Source organism: Empidonax traillii, unplaced genomic scaffold (genome assembly GCF_003031625.1).
Source record: "Empidonax traillii isolate 1590-97213 ecotype Southwest subspecies unplaced genomic scaffold, ASM303162v1 scaffold368:size764316, whole genome shotgun sequence".
Lineage (NCBI taxonomy): Eukaryota > Metazoa > Chordata > Aves > Passeriformes > Tyrannidae > Empidonax > Empidonax traillii.
Window position 1 is genome coordinate 315,907 of NW_020955561.1, and position 24,814 is coordinate 340,720.

At 35.6% G+C, this 24,814-nt stretch overlaps 1 protein-coding gene across 3 annotated transcripts in view; it reads left to right on the plus strand.

Annotated features, from left to right (window-relative positions):
• GABRA2 (gamma-aminobutyric acid type A receptor alpha2 subunit) overlaps positions 1–20,839 on the plus strand; it is a 63,254-nt gene extending 42,415 nt beyond the window's left edge. Inside the window, exons 6-10 of one of the 3 annotated variants that reach the window (XR_003572242.1) lie at positions 907–1,050; positions 1,806–1,958; positions 9,953–10,155; positions 13,837–18,347; positions 18,481–20,839. Coding sequence is in view for 2 of the 3 variants with exons in the window: in XM_027892787.1 (XP_027748588.1) it covers positions 907–1,050; positions 1,806–1,958; positions 9,953–10,155; positions 13,837–14,145 (809 nt within the window). In the remaining variant the exon portion in view is untranslated. Of the gene's footprint in view, positions 1–906; positions 1,051–1,805; positions 1,959–9,952; positions 10,160–13,836 lie in introns of all 3 variants that reach the window. The other 2 variants (XM_027892787.1, XM_027892788.1) reach the window with 2 other exon arrangements.
• The last annotated feature ends 3,975 nt before the right edge of the window (positions 20,840–24,814 follow it).

Below are 24,814 nucleotides of genomic sequence, written 5' to 3' on the forward strand. Positions count from 1 at the left end.
CCAACAGAAATTATGCTTTCCTCTTTCACTGCACTACGGTTATGGTGTAAGATTTAGAATGTGCTTGTCTCAGTCAATCAGAATGAACACACTACTTCTTCCATCAATGATTTACCCTTTACCTTTCACACTCCATTTGTCAATGGGATATTAGGCTGGAAAACCTTTCAGGACATACTCTTTTTTTTTTTTTTCTTTCTTACTTTAGTGACATTGTTGCTGTTTAAAATACAGTGTTGATTTGCTTTCATTCTAGTTTATTTTGACAGACCCCAAGCTAAATGTATGTTTGATGATGAATGTACTGAGAAAGCAGCTGCTTAATGTCATTGTGTACCTCAAAATGATGGCAGGGAGTGAGATTTAATGAGGGCAGGCAGGGCAAGGCACTGTCATTGACCCTGGCTTCCCATATTTAAGCCTGAATTTCAGCTAATGATAAAATGCTTAGATACGTTACCAAAGCTGATAGTGGGAACAATGGAAAGTCAGAACAATATAGGATTGAATTTTCAAAAATGTCATATATTTTAAATCTTGCAAATTGTTGATCTTTTCGTGTTCCTTACCAGAGATACAGGATACATATATCTGAGATTAGGTACAGGATACCTAATCTCTGACAAGCTTTTGACAAGCTGACAAGGGTAGACATTGTTGGTAATTTCATAGAAATAAGTTGTGGTTAATAAGATCAAAAATGAGTACCCTGTTCCCATGCTGCAATAGGTATTTACTTTATGGTAAAGCTATTTAAATAACCAGCTATATTTTTTACTATATAATTTTAAACTATTTGGGGTGAATTTTAATTTGAAAATTTACTTGGTATTGTAATTCTATGAGTTTTGATGGAAACTGTTTAATTTAAATTGCTGACAAAATATTTTACCTTGTTTCTCACAGATGCATACACAACTTCAGAAGTGACATACATTTGGACTTATAATGCTTCAGATTCGGTACAGGTGGCACCAGATGGCTCAAGATTGAATCAGTATGATCTTTTGGGTCAAACAATTGGAAAAGAGACAGTTAAATCCAGTACAGGTTAGTAAAAGATATTTTGAAGAAAAGACAGTTACTTGCTGTGGAGAATATATTTCTGGTGCTGTTAAAGGCTACTGAAAAAATGTTGCAAAATGTGATCTGTGAGGCATAGTCAATGTACAAGTAACACAACACTTCACTGATTCTTTCATATTAATAAGTAACTGGTGAGAGCAAAATTGAGCTTGTCTGCAGTAACTATTTTTTAAATGCTGGCTGGAGCTCAGTGTTGAATCCTTATATTTGCAACTCAAGGTTGGAATATTTGTTTAATTTCATATGGTAAGGAACACTTTTTGTCTATTAAATGGTAAAGCATACAGGTTTCCCTTCCATCGTGTTTTTGGCATTAAACACTGGATTATTCTATCAGACTGGATTGTTTTCCTACACGTGCCATTCTGTGATGGGTCCCCACGACTGCTCTCGAACCATGATTAAGTTCTCAGGGAGCTGTTGTGTGAATGCAGAGTTGCTTATGTGCAGAAGCCTTCAGAGCTGAAGTTCTCAGGGAATATGAGAGTTTCTGGAAATTCCTTAACACTTATCTGTCGTGGAACTCAGTGGGAATAAGATAGAGCTGTACACAAAATCTTTCTTATATTCCATAGGATGCTTCCTATTACAGAATACTTTCACTGTAATATAACTCTAGCATGTTTGGTTTACATAAATGTAGCAAACATTCTCTTACCAAAGAAATGGACTTTCTTAAGATTTTGTTTCATTGTATTTTGTTTGTTTGTGGCACCTAGGTGAATACACAGTTATGACGGCTCATTTTCACTTGAAGAGAAAAATTGGTTATTTTGTCATTCAGACTTATCTCCCCTGTATTATGACTGTCATTCTCTCTCAAGTGTCATTTTGGCTGAACAGAGAATCTGTACCTGCCAGGACAGTCTTTGGTGAGTATACTGAGTAGCATTAACTCTATTTGCAACAGCTGAAGATGCTAGGAAGTATTTTGGAAGTAAAGTGTTTGTAGAATGTGATGTTATTTCTAGTCCAAGCAGCTTTCAATTGCACATCTCCTGAGAATCCCAATTAGTACATACTAATGGAAATCAGTACATACAAGAGAACTGTCCATATATATCCTTGATTCTTTTATGGAAAAAAAAAAAAGCACAAAATAGAAAAAGATATTAACGTTTCTATTTTAAAAGTAAATTTAGTAAATATAGATGATTTTCTGAAATAACTTACCTTGATATTGTCCAAGTATTTTGGTACTTGATAAATAAGCAGATTTCTAAATATATTTGTAAAATAAGCAAATTAAATTTGAATTTGTTGAATTATTTATGTTAAATATTTTGAGCTGCAGTTCTTTAAAAAAACCCCTTTTCTGCGGGTCTGGGCAACACATTTTCACTAATTCAAGTTGGAGCGTACTGTGAGGCAGTGAACAGCATCAGCAGAATCAGGTGCTTCTCTTACAATAAGGTTTGGCTCTCTATTTAAGCCAAATAAAAAACATCTTTCTTATTTGTGTAACATAAAGTTCTTTTGGTTTGTTTGCTTTTAAAGAAAAAGAGATTGACACAATAAAAATAATGTCTCTGTGAAATCAGCCATGAGAAATGATGCATAAAATCATATGATTAGTCATCAGTAAACACTATGCACTTTAAAAAAAAAAAAACAGTTTAATCTCAAATGCATATTAAGTATGATGTACAACAAAGCACTTACTATCATTCCTGGTAGATAAAATGCCATACAAAACATCGTGAAAATTTCAGGTTTAAACATGAACCTTATTGAAGTCAGGTGAAATTGTTCAGTGGTTTCAGTGGGACGAGAATTCTACCATGGTTTCCTGGACAGCTATCAGGCAGATTTCTTTTTTCAAAATCTTCTGTGAATTTAGACATTTCTGCTTATGAAAATGCACATTCCTGTTTTCTAGCCTTGAAAGTACACAGTCAAATCCTTCTATATCTCTGTCTTTGCCCTTTTCTGTACCTATTCCTATGCATTTAGGACAGTGTAGCTAGTTTCTCCAAAAAGAGTCTCACATCTGCTCTTCCTAAAATGCTCTTTCTGTTACTGTGTCACTGGTAAAAAGGCACTACATCAGTAACAAGGCACTAGGAGAGTTTTCCTGAAATTTTGTGTCTCTTCTTGTACACCTCTGTTTTGTTCTGATTTATTTTTTGTTTAATTTATGGGGGCTTTTTGGAAATAAGTAGCATCTGCATGACAGCCTGTTGCTTTACTCCCCTGAGAATTAGTGTAAGATGGGTAATGAACAGTGGCCTGCTTCAGGATGTTTTGGGGGAGCTGTGTAGGATGGCTGCAAGAACAGAACTAAAGCACTCAGTGGCATAAAACTTGAAATCTGTTTATTAGCACAATGAGTATATGGAGGAGATAGCAATTTCTATGCTAGTGTTTTATTCTGCCACACAGACATGAACCTCACTTGCCACTCAGGTCTCTGTCCCCTCCAGGCCAGCTTAGACTGGCATCCCAAGACCAGGGAAACAAGACACAGGACAGTTCAGGCTCTACCTGTTGGAGCAGCCTAACCCTGGCATGTAGCATTTCACCTCAGGCTTAGCCTTTTGCATTAGGTTGTCTTGGGTTAGATTTTCCCTGAGGAGCTATTTCTTAACATTCTTTTACACTCTAGATGAGATTGTCATCTTAAGCTTACAATGGCTTAAGCCAATGGCTTTTCTAAATACATAACCTCAGATCAATCTCCCAGTCTTTCTCCATACCTACTGGCAGCAGTTGTCACTGGGATTTCTGATACCCTCTGATCTCCTGCCTAAATGTGCTACAAAAGTGTGAAGTTAGCTACAGTTTCATAACAAGTTTATATATTGCTTTTTACTGTTTTATGGCTCTACTGAATTATTCTTGACAGAGCTGGAGAGGTACACTCATGGTTTCATTTGGATGGTACTTTCAGGTAGACTCCATCCAGTGACATAAGAAACTACAGTGAAATTAATAAAACAGGCTACTTTCAGCAGGGAATATAAAAATTGTAGGAGATTTTTCCTTTACAGTTTTATTGATCATACTTAATTTTTAGTTTTTATATGGAGTAGTCCCTTGCTGGATACTCGTCTTTGCATTGTATATTAAATATATCAATAATAAAATATAATTAAACAGAAGTTATTGGTTTTGAGAATGTGTTTTAGAAAATCAATGAGAATCAATGAGAAATTTATATCAAGTTCCTTCTTGAGAGCTAAGCAGTAACTGCTGGAATACTGTTTCTCTCAAAGAAATGTAACTTCTAGTTATTCAAAGCACCACTTAGCATTTATTATTTCAACTGTGAAAGAAGTTACTTTTCTCTTTCTATTCTCTTGCAATGTAGTTTCAAGTTCTAGGTTAACATTAAGAGCTTGGTATAATGAGGCTTATTCTATAGTTGAGCTATTTAATCCCTTTCCTTTATGGCATCTATTTAATGTTGTTGACCTACCCTACCCCAAGTGAATTGTGGCCTAATATTATATTGCTTCGACTTTGCTTTAAATTATTGGAAGAAGAAAGTTTTGTCATCGTTGATTAAATAAGTCTTTAATGTGTTTTCTGCAGCAGATAAATCTGAAAAGCTTCTGATTGCATTCTTAATGAAAGAGAATGAGCCTGGTTCATAAAGCCTTCACTTAGTGCAAGATTACAATCTGTTTCATTTAGTAATGTGTTTATTGTTATACATTTAGTGTCAACAATATTAGCAAAACTAATCCTGTGCATCTTATTGAATTCTCACTTCATTTTTAGTGGCCCATAGCATTTAGAAGCATCACATGTGTTTGAATAGCAGCATAAGAAGCAGATGATAGAAAATCAGAAATTAGTTTTCTTAGTGCTACAGTTATCTGTGTTTTAACTCACATGGAGTATCAATAAGAATGTTAAAATATAGTTTTTGTTAACTGAAGCAAACAAGAACAAAAATTAGTAGTCATATTACTAATTAAGATATTGTCCAAAATGAAGAATTTTAAATTTGTATAGGAATGTTCTTTTGTCAGTTCACTGGGATAATTTATTGTTATGCTGCCTTCCCGTGTCTGTGTTTTTGCTTTTTCTTGGTGTGGGTCCTTTCCATGGAGTGCAGTCCTTCAGGAACAGACTGTTCCAATGCGGAGCCACAGGTCCTGCCAGCAGCCTGCTCCAGTGCAAATTTTCCATCGTCTCGCAGCCTCCTTCAAGCATCCACCTGTTCTCTTGTGAGGTCCTCTATGGGCTGCAGGTGGATCTCTGTACCTCATGGTTTTCCATGGGCTGCAGGTGGACAGCCTGCCTCAACATGGTCTTCTCCATGGTCTACAAGGGAATTTCTGCTCTGATACACCAGAACATCTCCACCCACTCCTTATGCACTGACCTTGGTGTCTGCAGAGTTGTTTCTCTTACATATTCTCTTACATATTCTCCTCTTGTCTGGCTGCAGTTGCTTCTGTGCAATAATGTTTTTTCTCTGTCTTAAATATGCCATTCCAGATGCACTGCCACTATCGCTGTTGGGCTTGGCCTTGGCCAGCAGTGGCGGGTCTGTTTTTGATTGGCTGATATTGGACCTCTCAAACAAAGGGGGAACTTACAGCAGCTTCTCACAAAAGCCACCCCTGTAGCCCCACACTACAAAAATCTTGCCATGCAAACTCAGAGTAACTTTTTAATTGTGCCTCTACAGAAAGGGGAAACCAAAGTTTAGATTTTTTCTCTGGTTATTTTTACATGGGAATTGAATAATAGAGATCTGTCTTTTTGAGCAATTCTGTATATGCAAAGTACCTTTCCCATTTCACTGAAAGAAATCTCAACTGTCTTTATTTATTTCTCCTTTCACATACTGTAGATTATCTTTTGTGACTGTAGAGATAGTCCACCATCACCCTCTACTTTCAGTTTATAATTTTTTAATGGGAATTTCTACCAACTGTACACTCTAGTGGTAGGCACTGGACACTGGAAAAGTGTAGCCCTGAGCGAGAGACTGAGTTGGCTGAAAACAAACTGATATGTCTTCTCACCTCAGTATTCTCTAGTGACATAATTGCATGCAATTTTACTGGAGTTGAGGTAAACAGCACTTGCCATTCAACTTTTGGAATAAGCTTGTCTGTTGATTGATGGGGAACTTTGTTCCATTGCTCGGTATTGATACAGTGAAGCAACATGAGCACCAGCTTTACCATATGTATATGTAGCTTAACTGACTGAGTGAGTAAAACTTTTCTGAAAATAGATTATGTTCCTTGCCTCCCGTGCCATTTAAAGAGGCTGTTTCTTGTTGTTCTTTCAGTAAAAAGGGTAGACAGAGCACTTGAGCTATTTTCTGTAATCTTTCTTTCGATGGTTGTTCAGACTTATCTCCTGCTGTTTAAACAAAATCATTGTACAGTCCTTTTGCATTGCCTTCTCTAGTAATACATATACATTGTGTAAATAAAAAACAAACAGGTTGGTGTATAGCCAAATGTTATGGTGCAATACTTTAAAATTACTCTGTCTCCAGAATTTTTAAGCTTTTTTTTTATACCTCTAACCATTTGCTCCTGGAGTGATAAAATGAAGTAGTAATCTGTATCTCTAAAATGGACAACAGTCTTTTCTTTCTACAATTATTTGTACTTATGAATCTATTCAGGTTTTGGACCAGGTGGAGGTATCTAATTAGCAAAAAAAATTTGCAATTACTATTAAAAAAAAAAAAAAAGAAGAATAAAACAATAGAGCAATGAAATTAACTTCCTAATTAAAAAAAAAGTAAGGTAATTTATCAATCTTTCTGTGGTGTGTTCTTCAACCATTATGTACATCTTTGCAAACTGCTGTGATGAAAGGATAAAATAGTGGGAAGACTAGCCTGACATTATAAGAAGTAGAGCTCATTTTAAACACTTTGTATAAATTGTTTACAAGGCTTTTGCACAGAAATGTGGACATGAACTAGTCATCATGACAGATTTTAACTTTAATATATATGTGCTAGCTCCTCCAATTCCAACTGTATGTTTTTAATGATGCATTTCTACTTTTTGAGGTTATCTATGTTATAAACATAACAGAGCTGGTATTTTCCACAGATATAAGTTTAGTGCCAGTGAAAAGTGTTAAACTTGCAGCCCTGGAGATGGATTTTTTCTCTCCAGTAAGCAGATGCTGTTTCAAAAGCAACAACCTAAAAAAATCCCAGGCAATCTAATAGCTCCCGTCTTGGTCTAAATGGAAAAATCTGTGGTGATAGAAGATATTTAGCTTTTATAGGCATGGACTGCTGAGAACAAAACTTGTAAGGATGTTGTGATATATTTACTGTCAACTATAAAAATGCTTGGTCCTCTTCAGAGAAAGGAAGTGTCAATGGTTTATTTTTTTGATTTTTTTTTTTAAAGGCTAACTGATGACTACTCTTGGTCTCTTATAGAATTATACTTGTCTATTTCCTTCTGGCATCCATTCAGTGCCACATCTGATGGATGCTGGGCTACAGAAGATAGTTATTTACTTTATATATAAGCTGTAATCTTTCTACATCATTGGGAAATATCATGCAGTCTTTCCATAGCATTTTAAATATACTTTTTCCTTTAATATTTTGAGTACTTCATTGTAGGGGTACAATATACTAATTTTTTTTAATACCAGTTTTAGTGCACTAGTGTTATGAATTAGATAAGCAATGAAGGATTGTTTTGAACTGGTCAGTGTATGTTTTTTTTAAGTCTTTGTGAAATAAATGAATTTTGTTTACAAGTTGGCCATATTCCTCCACATTAATTATTTTTCAGTCCTCTCAGGTTTAGCAGTGACAAGGAGGCAGGTTATTTCCATTCAGTCCTTTTTTGTAAAGAAGACTTGATAACACTGATTTTTCAAATTAACTATAATGTGCAAAATCATGTGTCTTTTTTCTGAGGAATAATGGCAATGTAAAAAGACTAGAGAATCCTAAACTGTCAGGCATCACAGATTAAATTTTCTGTCCAATTTTTTTGCACTCAGCTTAAATGAGTGTGGAAGCTTGAACATAACTGGATTTATAGAGTGAAGGAATAAATGAAAGTATGTTGGCAATGGTCTGACAGTGTACTGCTTGATTAGCATTTGGGTCACAAAGTGGTGTGACTTGCTGAATTGTTTAGAGAAATTTTCAAGTGTTAGCAAGACACAAGATGTACCTTTGTGATGTTTTAATTGAGACTAGAAAAGATCAACAGTAAATCGTAAATCAGGTCTCTGAAGAAGTCAATGGGGCTTCCTGAAGATTAGTTTATTCTGAAAGGTGGGACTTAAACAGAGCAGTACCTTAGCACTTGTATATATTTACATGTCAATGAGGTCACCTTATGTGTGAGAAACGTACTTCCATATAATTATAATGATTTATCTGCAGCTCAGGACTGGTGTTAAAATTTGCATGTGATAACTTTATATGTAAGATAGGCTGTCTTTTCTTTAGATGCTGAAAATAATTGAGCCATATATTGTGTAAGTGTTAGGAGAGAACAAGTTCTTTACAAAATATATTGTCTGCACTTTTTAAAACCACACAATATCACAGCTGCTTCCTTTTCATTATACAGACTAGTAGATCCCAACAGTGTCATGGCTGATTCTAGGCCAAATCCACTTCTTAAATTTATGGAGGCTGAAAAACAGCAATTAGGGATTTCTGTTTGCTAAGTGTCTGGATACTGTGTGACTCATCAGGATGCTTCCATGCCTTGTTTTCCCTGCTGCATAGACCTTTGGAAGCTCATCAAGAGACTGAGCACTGAGGCTGAGTCCACTTAGCTTTGCTCTGCTACCCTTTGTAGCACCCTCAGAGATGGAGATTCTTTACTGGAGGGATGGAAATCGCTAAGCCTGAGGAGGTATTTGTAGGTGTAATTGCTGCCTCTCTTCCCTTTCACACAGTGGTTAAAATTGTTTCTCTTGTAGCAGAAGGAAAATCTGAGCTATGTCGATCCTTCAAAACCCAGGTGACAGATTGCTGACAGCAGAGGATCTGACTTGGGAAGAGTGACTTTACTTTCTCTTGGGAAGCCTCTTACAACAATTTTATGAGTGTGTATTTGTTGAAGCTGTGATGTGCATATATTTTTGCCATGGCATTCTCCTTTGCCTGTCATAATGGAGTGTGGGCTTGCTGATCTGTGCTAAGTATATCACTTGGTGTTGCTTTTAATTCTGGAGACGTATTTAATGGTGTGCCACAGAGGGAATAGTTTAGTTTGTCTAAGTGTGATTCAGCCTGAGGTGGGAGAACTGATTTACTTAAGGAACGGAGACTGCATTTGTGGTTATGGGTTTCTGCCTGCTATATTTGATTCAGAAAAATGTTCTTCTCTTGCTTTCCTCCCATGTATCTTTTTTTTCTGATTTTTTTTGAGTATAATTCCTGACTACCTACTGGGTCCTCATTATGCAAAAAGTACTGCAAAATGCTTTTAATAACTGCCACAGTGAATGAACAGTCTTCCTGGATCATCAAGTCTTGTTTTCTGACACATAATATAGTTATAATAATCTGGCATTTCAAATCAGTGCTGTTCTAGAAAACAATCCATGTTACCTAAATGAAAACTTGCCTTGTTTATGCCTTCAACTATGTCACTGGATGGTTTGAGAGACAGTTACTGGAAAAAAAAGGAAAAAAAAATTCTCATAACAAATGTCAATTTGTGTTGTAACATCAGTGAAGTTTAGACAAAAAAATTGAACTAGAATACTTCACAGGAATAGCCAGATGCAACCTTAAATGTAGTTCTGGCAGTTTATCACCAACTTAGATAAGCAAATTTTCCTTTGTGTTTCAAAAACAAACAGTAATAGTTTTTGGCTTGTATTTTTCTTAACATTCAAAATCCAAGAAAAATTGTTGATGTTATGTTTTTGTGTCTTCTTGCAGGAGTAACAACTGTGTTGACAATGACAACACTAAGCATCAGTGCTCGAAATTCACTCCCCAAAGTAGCATATGCAACAGCTATGGATTGGTTTATTGCTGTTTGTTATGCATTTGTATTCTCTGCATTAATTGAATTTGCAACTGTAAATTATTTCACAAAACGAGGATGGGCCTGGGATGGAAAAAGTGTAGTGAATGATAAGGTAAGTCCTAAGGAAATAGTCCTAATTCCAGTCAATTGCACTAAACCAGTTGTAATAGATTATTTTCATAAAATAGGCTATATGAAAAAAATAATACATGATGCTTTAAATCAAAAGAATATGGATGTATTTTCTGCCCTGAATGAAAATATATCTGCCCTGATGTAGCTAATCCCATTTGGTCTCTCTAATCCAGATTTAGTTATCAAGCACTTTGTTTTTTATATTGGGAACTGTCTGCCTTTTTTTTGTCTCCTCAGATGTAACTTTATCTGGTCTTTCATAAAATTTAATACAGATTATATTGGTTTATAACTTTTTAAAATTTTTTTTAATTCAATTGAGTTGGAAATAAGAAAAAGAATACAGAAAGATATAATGTATGTTAATTTTCCTGATAAGTAAGGATCAGAAAACAAATTATTGTCCATACATGTAATAACTATGAATAACAAAATCTAAAACTTTTGAACATTTCCTAATGATAGGTAAACATTAATTTAAAAGCTAATTTAAATAGCAGTTTTACAAAATTCTTCTTCACCTATTAGGTACTGATGCTCTGAGTGTGCAGAAATACAGTCATGCCTTAATTTTTTGGTTTTGATAGTGATGTAGGTGTGATAGCATGAAGTTTTAACTTGAAAGAATTTCTTATTTCATGAACAGAATGAACTGGGGATAAACTTAAGTTTCTGTATTTACAGATTAGAATTGTAATAACACAGAACAAATATTAAAACTCACCTGTTTTGACTGACTTAATATATGATATAATTTTGTTCTATCCCAGTCCCTGATTCTACCAATGAAAACAGATTTCTTCTGACAAAGAATACACTGATTTCTGTAATTCTTCTTAAAATAGGATAGAGTATTTTTTGCTTCTCAAATGATTATAGTAGATGTGAAGCAAAGTTTCATTAACTGATGTTTTCTCAGCACTTTGAATGCATTAAGAAGAAAAATGTTCAGATAATAGTAAAGAAGAGTTAGAGGAAGTGTATGTTCTTTGTAAGTCTCTGTGACTTCCTAAGGGCATGAACTATCCATAACTTCAGGATCTGTTCCCTCCTGCAAGAGGTAGATACTGAATCACTACAAGTTTATCAGCATCTCATTCATGAGTGAAGCTTTTCAGACCAGCACATTGCTCTGGCATTGTAATAGTGCAGGGAGCCCTTATAAACTCTCTAATCATCCTTTGGCTGTTCCTTTAAAGTAGTACAGCAGTGTTGTCTCATAATCTTGGGAGCAGCAACTGTTTAACAGCTAGGTATTATTCCTTCCCTAGGAATGACAAAATTAGCCATTACATTCTAAGATTTATATACCATTCACATGTCCAGTTCTCTACTTTCTTCCAACTGACTTAACAAAAAGCTAAACTTTTAACTCATACAAAAATATGGTTCATCTTTTTTATGCTGGTTTCATTAATGGTAGTACAGATATCTTTTAAAAACACACTAATTGTGTCTGAAAGGAAGGAATTATAGATGAATTAAAGTGTTTATATCATAATTTGATTTGGTAATTTGTTCTTAATTTTTTGCTGAATGCATCTGTACACCTAAAGCCAGGCTTACTCTTCACCAATTAAAGTTAAATATGTTTCCTCAGTCACAGTCATTCGTGTTCACATTCCATGGAAATTCTTGTCTAAGTACTATTGACATGGAATTTGTCTCACAGAAAAGCAGGTGCAGGAACAAGCTACATATTTGATCAACACTTTTTCACATTCCAGTCAATAAGGAACAATGCTAAATTCCCAACTGATTCCCAGATTCTCTTTTTATGTGACACCGTCTCCTAAGACAAGGTATTTTGGGCATAACATCTAACCATGAGGATCTTACTAAGATTTTTAGGTGGCATGTATAAATATCAAATTGGACATAATTTAAAACCAAAATTTGGAAATTGGGTAGATGCCTCCCAATGAAAGAAAAAAGTTTAAATGCACCTGAGAGATGCACCTGTATGAGGAATGTCACAAGAATTCCCTCATTTATGCACTTTCATTAGATTAAAAATCAAAACAAAGCAATAAAACAGCTGATGATTTCTTACACAATCCAAAAGTTAACTGTTTCTTCATCTGTTTAATTCTGTATTTTGTGGAAGGGATGGAATGAATCTAATATTTATTTGCTGGTCTCTAAATAATATATGTATATATTTAATATTACATTAAATTATTACATTTTATGTATAATTTATGTTATATTTTTATAGAGATGAAAATAATATTTGTTGCTTCCTGAGAAACTGCCTTCCATTCTTTCCTGTAGGATATTAGAAATTCCATAGTTTGACATTGCTGCAAAACAATGAATCAATCTAAAACATTAAAATCTTACTGCAGAGCTCATCTGCATACCTATATATATGTCTAAAACCTCAAGCCTGTATGCATTACCTACACAGCCCTGTACCTGTGTGTACACATAGACTCTCTACTGAACTACTGTAGGCTGAATTTTAGCCCTTTGAAAGCATACACAATCCCATAGCAACATAGAATTCTTGATGTTAGAATTGACCTCTGTAGATCATCGAATTTAACTCCCCTACTCCAAGCAGGCTCAGCTGGGGGAGGTTGTTCAGGGTCACGTCCAGACATTTTTTTAATATCTCCAAGAATGGAGATTCCAAAACCTCTCTGGGCAATCAGTGTTTGGTCATGCTTACAGTAGAAAACTTTTTTTTTTTTTTTTTTTGCATGTTAAAGTGGTATATTCTGTATTTCAGTTTGTGTTCATTGTGTCTTGTCCTTCCACTGGATACCACGGGGAAGAGTCTGGTCTTCTTTGCTCTCTCCCATCAGATATTTATACACATTGTTAAGATTCCCCCCTGAGCTTGCTCTTTTCCAGGCTTAACAGCCCCGGCTCGCTCAGCATTTCATATTTCAGATACTTCAGGCTTTGTGTTCTTCCGCTGGACTTGCTTTATTATGTCCATGTCTCTCTTGAACTGGGAAGCACAGAACTGTAGGCAGGGCTCCAGATGTGCCTCACCAGGGCTGAGCTGAGGGGAATGATCCCACAGTCTACTGGCAGCGCTCTCTGTAACACAGCCCAGGAGGCTATTGGCCTTTTGTCTGTGAGGGCTCATTGCTGGCTTGTGTTTGACTTAGTGTCTACCAGGACCCCCAGGCTTTCTCTGCAAAGCTGCCTTCCAGCCCATTAGACCCAACCTGCGCTAGTGCATAGGGTTATTTCTCCTCAGGTGCAGGATTTACATTTCTCTTTGCCCGGTTTAATTAAATTATTTTAATTCCATCCCATTTTTGTTATCTTCTGCTATTTTTTAGGTTCTTATTTCTGTTCTCATCACTGCAATTCTATTGTAAGGAGACTGATACAAAGCAACTAGAGAAAGTCCAACTCTTTTCCAGTTATCCTTAAAATCACAGTAACAGACCCTTCCTCATATAACTTCAGTGGGGATTTGATGGTGCAAGAGCAATTTTACGTCACCTCTACTTTATTTTTGGATAGACTGGAATATTTGAATTTCTCAGTATGTTATTCCTGGTATTGATTTTATATAGTCATTAATATACTCAGAACACATTTTATTTTTGTTTCTTTTATTTTTGAAATTATGTTTTCTTAAGTCTATTCTGGCAAATACACATTAAATATTTAACTTCATGCTGTCTCCCAATAGAAAAAAGAGAAAGCGTCTGTCATTAAGAAAAATAATGCCTATGCAGTGGCTGTTGCCAACTATGCTCCAAATATTACCAAGGACTCAGTGCTACCAACCATCTCCAAGAGTGCTACAACCGCAGAACCCAACAAGGCAAAACCAGAAGCGAAGCCACAAGAAGCAAAGAAGACATTCAACAGTGTTAGCAAAATTGACAGAATGTCTAGAATAGTGTTTCCAGTATTATTTGGTACTTTTAATTTAGTGTATTGGGCTACGTATTTAAACAGGGAGCCTGTCTTACTTGGCTTTGCGCCATCAACCTAAAAGCTGAATTGCACTGAGGACTTAACGCATCATTCTAATCAGATAGGTTGTTTGCTATGTACAGTCTGACTAATAACTGCTAATCTGTGAACCATTATGTACAGTGTGTATATAAATGTGTATCTCCAAAGGAGGCACACAGTGTTAATTCATGGGTCTGTAAACAGATAGCACCCATGGCAAATACAGCCAGCTCTTTAAAAGTTAAACCCAGGGGACTTCGGTTGAACTAGCATTCAAATATACAGAATTATATTCTCTCCATACAATGAAATGAAGATATGATCCTACATAATTATTTAGGAACAGTATTTTTTTATTTTAAAGTTAAAATATTTTTCTATAAAGTAACTAATTCTACTTTAATGGAAGAAAATGTCGTTTAAAAAAGTGATTTTTTTTAAAGAGGTGTAATTGTTTGATACAATAGCAGTACCCATGTACATAACAGAGTACAGAGGCCGTACAGTTCTACTCTTCACAAACATTCTGGATACTAGTTAGACTGAAGAGGCAGGAAAGACTACTATATGGCAAAAGCCACAAGTTTCTTACTTCTATCCTCTTTGAAGTTGTTAATAAATTCATCTAATTGATTTCAGGAAAAAGTGCTAATCAAATTTCCAATATAAACCAACTTCTGCTAGTGAGACTCTTATTCTTTTCATTGCTTTATTTATTTGATGTTGCTAAGCCGGGTTGTCTGGTTCAGCAAGGAGTATTTTTTGCCTTTTGATTTTGTTCTTAATTGGGTGTTATCAGGTTCATTAGAGCTCTCAGAAATTTTTCAGGGTTAAGTATATCAGTAATATAATATATTTTATTTCCTTGCCTAATGTTTTCCTAAAGCTTACCATTAAAATATTTACCTGTGTTTGTCCCAGGAAGCACTGTTTTCAAAGGAAACAAGAACCATGATTTAAGTTGAGGAAATTGTCCATATAATAAAATTTACTGCTGCTTTTGTAAATCGCAACTTTACATTTCGCTGACATAACTTTACAACAACTTTGTATACTAGAAATGATTTTGCTAAGATTTGAATGTTATTTTTTTAATAAAAGGTCATGCATCATCAGTAGGTATCAACTGTATTTCATACACACAAATACAACAAAATTGGAGCTGTCATTGGCAATTTTATAAGAACATTTAATACTATCAGTAAAATTGTTTTTCATCTAAGCCTTTGCAAAGATTCTTTATGCCCCTAAAGGCCTGGTAAATCATAAGAAATAATTGTGTACTGTATTTAGATTTTAGTATACTTGGCCAATCAAAAATATTTTGATTCACACATACATTAGCAGTTATTAGTTGACCTTTAAAAAAAGATACACCTTTATGATGATGTCTTCTAGTAGAGACATTTGTAGTCGTATAGTGTCATTTATTGCAGTTTTGTACAGTACTTGAGTATAGTGCATAAAATAGATATGTTCAGAGTTTAAAAAAAAGTTGTACAAATATTTCTAAAATCAAATAAAATAATATATTAAGACATGGAAATGTACTAAAAAGAACAAAGAGAAACACTGCTTTCTTTTGCTGTTTTATTTTCTTGCTTTTTATTTGCTTTTGATGTGATTCTGTTTGTACTTTGTGTGACAGTATACACGCCAAGGTCACAAATGCATATTATGAATAGAATTAATAGTTAAGACAGAGCTGAAATCAGTAAAATAAAGACATTTTGTAGGTTATAAATGAAAGGGAGAAGCATGGACAAGGTGTGTATCCCTTGAATTCCCTCTAAGTAAACTGTCAGTCTAAACCTTTCTCATCAACAGTAGCTAAAAAATGAGCACTTTACTCAGAACATTAAAATAAAAAGTATCCTTATTTTCATATATATTTATATGTAAATGTAGATCTTCCATGTAACATGGAGATGTGTGCAATAGTGTGATTATGAGCATAAGGCTGGAAGGCAAGCAATAAAAAAAGGTTTTTTCATGGTATAACTATACATTTTTAAAATGTTTCATTTGTAAATTATAAATTTTCCCTTCAACATCACATTGTCCAGGTATGAATAAGTATATAAATATGTACATATGTACAAATAATTGTAAATATTAGGACTACAGAAAAATCCCTTCCCTTTTAACTCTGTTTTTGGCAAAGGGCTCTGACTGTATAGTTCAATGGAGGCCCATGCTAAACTGCTTGATTATGTTTTCTGTGACTGAGGTGTCCCTCCTGTGACCTACTGGGAGTCCGTACCTTCTGTTTACATCATGACCTAGGGACTCTCCAAACCTCATTGGACTGGGGTATGAGAAACAGAGGTTTGTGTTTCACGCTTGGCTACATCCCAGGTACTCAAAGCCTTCCCAATGTTGACGTGATGTTGTGTATTTCTCCTTGCATGACACTTTATAGTCAGAACTCTGCCCACACCAAATATGAGTGTGCTCAAAGTCATGTTGAATTACCTGATAAGGAAGGATTTTACATCCTTGTCTAAGAATGGGACCCTTCAAAGGTTTTTAACAGTACAAGTCTTCTCCAACAAGACTTCTTCTCTGGAAAATAACATCTGGATAATTCAGAGCTGCATGCAAAAAATGTATCTTGAGTTTACACAAGAAGCCGACGATGTCTAAAGTTAGTCAGCTCTGCTACTACTGCTTTTATTGGGTACAACTATTTTTTCATTCACTGACCCTTTTCTCTATGCTTGTGTTATGCTTAGAGTTGGTCAAAAAGATGTTTATCACATGCTAAAGATACATTTATTGCACATTAATATAGAAAAGTGGGCATACTATACAAACGCAGTGAAAAAGAATAAATTTTAAACATTTACATGCAGTTATTGTGGGCATCAGCAAGACTTTTAAGTGTATATGCTCCAGAGAAGTTTCACTTTTACATTTAGGTCAGTTTGTCTACATTAAAGCAAACTCCTTCTGTGGGAAGAAGGAGTCTGCTTTATTGATTCACTACAGAAACATTTACAGTGGGCAAACTGAGTACACATAAGTTGCAAATTTGTAAGACTGTCAACTGGATAAGTGAATTTAAATGTGAATTTAAATGAATGGAAGCACTGCACAAGGAATGCCACAGTTAGCCTTCTTTTCATTTAGCAGTATAGAGTCTGTGTTTGGGATTTTAAAGCTGGTGTCACAAAGTGAAATGCAAATACCCAGAAGTTTCATTTCATTCGAGTAGAGAGAGAGAGAGAGAGAATGAGTGAGAAAACGTAGGTCACTTCTCTCTCAAAGACTTGCATATGGAATCTACCAGTAAATTTTTTGGTTGACATGTTAATCTAATTTATTTTTCCCATTATTTTTGGGTCAGGGTATCATATTTTATATGACTTAAGAAATTATTACAAAGATATACTTACACTCTGTTAAACTTATATTGGAGTTACAATAGTTCCACATGAGGTTTAGGAATCAGTTTCCAATGTAGTATTAGGGTACAGACTTCTGGATGCATGTGGTCAGTTAATTTAACAGTAATTTACAAATCAGCATGAAAACTATGGAGATCAGCAGGGTTTATCAGCCAGAGTTGTCTGCTGGACACTTCATGACAGATTGCTTTTAAAAGAGTGGCTTCCAAACTTCTTAGTTATACTGTAGCCAGTGAAATTACCTTCACCTTCCATATCTGGGTTAATTCAACTTAACTGCTGCATTGTTGAGCATCTTTAAAAAAAATTTTATGGTAGGTGTTCTGAGATACAAGCTTTAGTTTGAGAGACTACTCATACCAGTGAACATTATTCTAAATTAAGGAGAGAGCATAGTATTTGCCCGTATAGTCACAGGAGAGAGCATTTAGACACCAAACGGGAGCCTTACTGAATCACCTTCCCTTGCCAGTTGTTATAGGTGGTGAGACTTTTCAAAAGTGGGGTGACCATAAACTGTCTGTATGAAATCAATCAGAAGCAGCTGGGAGAAGGTAAGGATGTATGAGGGAGGAAAAGAAGGAGGAGAAAAAGCTTTGTTACCATGTCAGTGGATTGTGAGGTAACCGAGGAAGAAGCCATCGAGGAATTAATGTGTATTTCTGTTTCAGCTTCAGTTCTGAGCCTTCACTGCCACATGTGAGTTGTGGGAAAGTAACTCTTAGAGCATATGAAATTGAAATACTTCTTGTACAGTTCTGCTGAACTTGAGGGACATGGGTTGTGCCTTTGAAAGTGCAAGGTTTCTACTGACTGCTTTGTGAAAAATGTCCATGAAGTGTTGTGTGTATCCTGCCATTTGGGACATATGGGGTAGAGGGAGAAAATACACTTCAGAAATTAAGTAACACTTTGTTAATTCTACATTTTTTTTTTCCTAAAAGGTGTGACTTTCACTTAAGCTCAGACAGTCAGCATCCATCCTCCATACCTCTCAATCCTATTCTGAAAGTTTAGTGGTGCACAAGTTTTGCCTTGGCCTTTCACAAAATAGATGGTCTGTGCTGCTGAGCATTTCTATTCCTAACAAGTCTGCACAGAAGATTATCTTGGCATGGATATGAAGCTATCATCAGTCTCTGCCCAGTTATGTGTAGACACAGAATGCTAAAATTTATAAAGCGATGCAATGAGTTCTAAAGTAGAGGAAGAAAACATTTCAAAACAAACCCAGGAAGTTAAATATCTTTATTTTAAAAACACATAAGATAAATGTACAAATGTCCAAACACATTGAAATATAATCTCTGTGGTATAATTTGATGTCACATAAAAAGTTTTTGTCTTCCATACACTGAAACACTAAAGTAATTATGTGAATTTATATGAAATTCAGCTCATGCTTCAGCCTCGTGTAGATAATGGCTCTTTATAAAGGAGTGTTAGGATTCCTTCCACCTTCTCCACGTAACAGTGTACCTTCTTCTAAAATGCTCTCAGTGTGCTATAGAACTTTGTTATATCCCTTTAATGTCTTGCTATTTTTTTCTTTTTAGTCAAGAAGACCTTCTCTGCCTCATTTCTGCAGATAACCCAAACTCCCTAACAACCAGAACTTTTAATTATATTCTGAATCTAATTGTTAATTAGAGCCATCTGAGAATCCGTGAGGGACTTCATCACTTCATGCCTTTAGTAGTAGAAGTTAAAGGATCAAAACTTACTTTCAATGAATGGCAGATCTTCATCACATAAAATACTTGTTTTCCTCTACTTTAAGCCACCTACTTTTTGAGATTCACATCTGTATGTGAATTGTTTAGCTTGCGTTTTGGAATCTGTGTTTACATCTTATTGGAAGAGGCTAAACTCTGAGGGCTTGTCATCTCTGATAGAGATCAGGGCAAAATTAGCACTGAATTTAAAGTAAAACTGAATTTTTACAGAGGAGGAGTACATTTAACAGTACATCTGGACTCTCCTTTGGATAGAGGTTGGCAGTTCTTTAATCCATGAAAATAAACCCTTAAAAGAAGAGTCAACCATACTGAAATACAGGACTTGATGTCTTTTCTATTTTTGGTATATATTAATGCCCTTTAAGAATGTTTACAAAGAGCTGTGAGAATTAGGTGATAACACTAACAAAAAGGAATTTGGAGGATGTTTTAAAATATGCAAGATACTCTTCCTTTAGTGTTGAAGTCTACATAAATACATATGATTATATTTTTATTAAAAGTTTATTAAAAGTTCTATTTTGCTTTTAAATTTTAATTCTTATCATAACGTTGTGAATACTTCACTCAATCAGGGGTTCTGGAACATGTCTTTATGCATTCAAGGTTTTTAGTGAATGCTTTCACTCATCTGACATTAAAAGAGGCAAACTCAAGCTTCAACAGGTTGAAGAGTTATATTTGTTTTCCAGTACTTAATCCATCTAACTATGCTGTTGAGGATGAATGGAAATAGAGAATGAAACAAGATATTACTTTGATCAACTGATTTTGATATTCTTTATTAGATGTTCATTTTGGCTGAATTTATCAGTTTATAGGCTACTGTAGCTTAGCATTAGCACGGAATGCAATGTAGTACTTTACATCTATTAGAATACATATGCACCGTATCTATAAACTGTTAAAGAATCAGTTCCTAAACAGCACCCCTTCACCCTCTCCCCTCCAAATAGTCACTTTATTAGGAAACATTTGAAGGCACTTTAATTTTAATGGACATTATTAGATTAAATCTTTTTATACTTTATTTAAAAAAATTGTAAAAATAAAGTGGAGTCTGATTCAGACGTGGTTAGCAACTTCTCAGCTGGGCTGGAGTCAGAAAGCATTTATGCATTGTATGACAAATCTACTTTAGTGAGTCACTTAGGCATGAAAATGTATAGCACTTGGAAAATAAATGCTTCCAGTATACTAATGAGGAATAAGGAAACAGGAAGAATGAACCAATAATATTAAAGAAAATTAAACACCAATCAAATATGCACAGTAAGAAACTGCATGATAAATGTAAGTATACTTAACTTTGAACATCAACATCATACAAAATCTTCTGGGTGACAGTTCACTTATTTAGTAGGTTTCATAGTCATAAATAATTAAAGAGGATGATAATATTCTGTAATTTGTGACCTTGTTTTAACTGGGAAAATTGTTACTTTTCTAAAATGTAAAAGAAATAACTGGATTTATGTTTGAATGTGTCACTGCTTGCTGTTGAGGAATATTTATTAACCACATGCAAAATATTGCTTAACATTATCTTTTTGTACTTCTTATTAAAGTTAATTTAAATATAGCACATTTTGTATTTTTGTTTTTAATGCTTTGACAGCAAAAAATATTTAATTCCCTCCATGGCTTTTCTCTTAGGACTTGTGTGTGGGTTTTTCATTTGCTTGCTTTTAAGCAACCCATTACAGCCTCTATGAAGGTGCTTTTTTATTAAAGACAGAATTTCCCAAAGGAAGCTAACAATAAATTGGAAAAAAATATTCCTTATCTTGGCGAGAGTTTAAGAGGTTTCCTATTTATATGATGAGATTGCCCTCACGTATTCATATTCACATGCCAATGTTTCGTGTTTTCAGAAGGCTATAAAGCATATTATTGCTGCTGGGTATACACTAACCACCAGTTGATGTGAAACACAAGAAACCTCCTACTGGACACCTTGATTTATCAGTGGGACTAGATGGAGTAACAAACTTACTTGGAAACAACCAAATGACTATACTGTTAGTAGGGTGTGGGTTTGGTTTTTTTCTTTTTTTTTTTTTTTTTTTAAATAAGTGTTCTGAGTTCCAAGTCTTTCAGTGCAAAAGCTATAAATATTTCAGGGATGGCCCTTTCTTTTCCTGGAAAATTGCATCTTCTCATGAGAAGTACATAAATGTTCTTCATGGAAGATGAAGAACATTGCATCCTTATCTCCAAATTGAGAGACATGAATTTGAAGGTGTGGACTATATATGGTGGGTAAGGAATTGGCTGGATGGACACAGACAGAGAGTTGTGGTCAGTGGCTCAATCTCCAGGTGGAGGCCAGTGACAAGTGTGTCCCTCAGGGCTCTGTCTTGGGATTGGTGCTCTTCAATGTCTTTATCAATGACACAGACAGTGAGACCCGGTGCACCTTCAGCAAGTTTGCAGGTGACATGAAACTGAACATTGCAAGTGACACAACAGAAGGAAGGGATGCCATCCAGGGGAACCTGGACAAACTTTAGCAGTGGGACCATGGGAACCTCATGAGGTTGATCAAATCCAAGTGCAAGGTGCTGCACCTGAATTGGGGCAATGCCAGACACGAATCCAGACTGGGAGAAGCTTTGCCTTCATGAAACTGCATCTAGGTTTGTGGTCCTCAGCATAAGAAAGAGATGGAGCAGCTGGAGTGGATCCAGAGGAGGGCCCCAAAGATGATCACAGGGCTGGATCACCTCTCCTACAAAGACAAGCTGTGAGAACTGGGTTGTTCAGCCTGGAGAAGAGAAGGTTTCAGGGAGACGTCATTGCAGCCTTACAGTACTTAAAGGGGGATTATTAAAAGAGGGAGAGTTACTTTTTACATGGGTGGGTAGTGATAGGACCAAGGGCATAAGTTTTAAACTGAAAGACAAGAGATTTAAATTAGGTGTTAGGAAGAAATTCTTTTCTCTGAGAGTGGTTAGGAACTGGCACAAGTTGCCCAGAGAAGTTGTGGATGTTCCAGTCCTAGAAGTATTCAAGGCCAGGTTGGATGGGGCTTTGAATAACCGGGTCTAGTGGAAAGTGTCCCTGCCCATGGCAATTTATGGAATGCTGAGGGATTAGGAGCAATGCAGAAAATAGTCTATAACATATATATAATTTTAAGGAAAGTTTAAATAAAAAAATCAGTCTGTGATGAATAAGGATTTATTTTTAAAACTATGCTTTATGTGCAGATATGAAGGAACCAGGGGGCCTGAGCAATATTTGCAGAGTCGACAAATCATATGGGAGAAGAGAAACATTTAACTAGATCCAGCGTGGAAAATATTTTGAACAGTTGTCCTTTGCATTTGTGGTGGATAGGAGTCACAGTACAAGTGAAAAATAAATATTCATAACATTTTAAATATTGAAAAGCAACTCTGCTTTCAAGTTCTTTGCAGATCTTTTGAGACCCTGGTATAAATTATTAAAGAGGAAGGAATTCAATGTCTCTTCAACTTTCCAAATACTAGCAGCATTTTTTGCTAATGTTGGACATGAGTGGCAAATGCAAAGAATGTGACAAAGGTTTGTGAAGATTACTGTTTTGTGCAGAGCAACATATATAATTGTTGCACTCCTCTCCCTTCCCCCCAAGTCAGAACTGGCAGTGAAAATGCTCTCGAGCTGTGGCTTGGCTTTTTGACATAAACCTTTCTGATGAAACATATTTTCTTCCAAAACCCCTTTCTGTCACCCCTTTTTATCACAGCCACCTGACACTAAACAGGTTAGTGTTTGCAGAAATGAGAGTGATGGGAGTTTAGAGTCAAAACATGCTTCATGTTGTCTCATAGGTTGAGTTCAACTGTTTTTACTGTAGGCTGTGTACAGTGGTCAGTGTTTATATTTTTAAAAAAAAGAATTCTGACAGCATTAATACGCTAGAACAAGTGTCCAATAATAGTAATGAGCCAGTGATCAAGTGGTACTGGTAACATCAAAAACTAGATTCAACTGATAACCTTGCCATTTACCAATGGTGGGAATACCCTCACACCTCAGACTGAGACAGTGTTAAAAAAACCCAACAAAATATTGTGGAAAACCCCAGGCAAATATAGGAGGCTTCTGAAGTGCATTGATGACAACTTCATGGCACAGCTGATGAAGGAGTCAAGAAGGGGTAGCGTAGTGCTACAGCTCATACTTACAAACAAGGGTTGACTGGTTGGGAATGTCCAAACCTTGGGTACACTGACTGTGAGATGGTGTCGTTCAGGATCCTTAAAGGAAGAAACAAGGCAAAACCCAGGATTCCACCTGATATTAATGAACCATGTGTTAGAGAAATGTTCTGCATAAGCTATGGGTCTAAGCCACAGTTTAATGGCAATTATATTTGTGTTATAATTTGTGAATCACTAAAAGCTGTTGCTTGGATCACTTTTTAAAGTAACTAGAGCAGAATAGCTAATGTCTCTTGAGCCAAACTGTTGGCTCAAGAGGGAAAGTGAGGAACTTTCCTACTTTAGTAGATATAACAGTATAAAATGTTGAAACACTATTAGTGATGCTAAATGCTGACTTATTTATTTATTTACTTATTAATGGCTGTATTAGCTGCTGAATTTGACCAGTTGAGCTGAAACAGAAAGCAAGTGCTAGCCAAATGGAAGGAATGGGAATGAGTATCCAGAGGTGAGGGAAGGGCTTAGCATAGCTGTGAAGTCACATCGTTAAGCTTTGCCTGCCTGGTCTGTTGATGTTCCAATCCTTGGGTGAAATCCTGGCCTCATTCCTTTTAAAGCTACTTTTGGATGTCAAGATTGTCCTCCAACTTCTTACTAGCACATACTTTTGTCTGTAACTTAACCATTTCATAAATGTCAAACTTTCTTGCCTGTCATCACTTTCTTTATTAACTGAATTCTAAGTACAGTGGCATACTCCCATAGCCTACTTGGTTAGTCAGCCAGAAAAGCAGAATAGGCTGTCTAAACTCCATAGCCCATATCCATCTAGAAGGAGTAGTAACTTCCCTTTTGTCAGCAGATCCATTGAACTCCAAGGGCAATTTACATTACATGGGACATTACATGTAAAAGTGCAGCATAAACGAGTGTAACTTTTTCAGCATTACCAGCATGTAGGACAACCTTACTTTTTGGGGTGCTAGGATTTTTATTAGTTCTGCAGATAATTTTTCCTTACATTAAGGGAGAACAAGAAAAATTATGTTTGTCTTGCATTCCCAGAGCAGCCAGCACAGTAGACAGCCCATCACTATTGCCCTGTTTCTTACCTTGTATGCTGATATTTTGCCTTTCAGCAATAGTTTCTATTCCTTACAGTTACAAGGAAAGTCTCTGAATTATGCCCCACATCAAAAGATACAGCACTCCCTGAATCTGCAGACAATCTGACTCAATAGAACACCTCTGAGAAGTGTCATTTTAGTGTGTAGTGGAAAAATCAGTTAATGATTTAATTGGTACTCCAAATAAGACCATTTAAGTAATCTGAACAAGGAAGAGGGTTTATTTTCTCTCCTAGGTTACAAATGCTTATTTTTAACTACAATTATTTGGATATG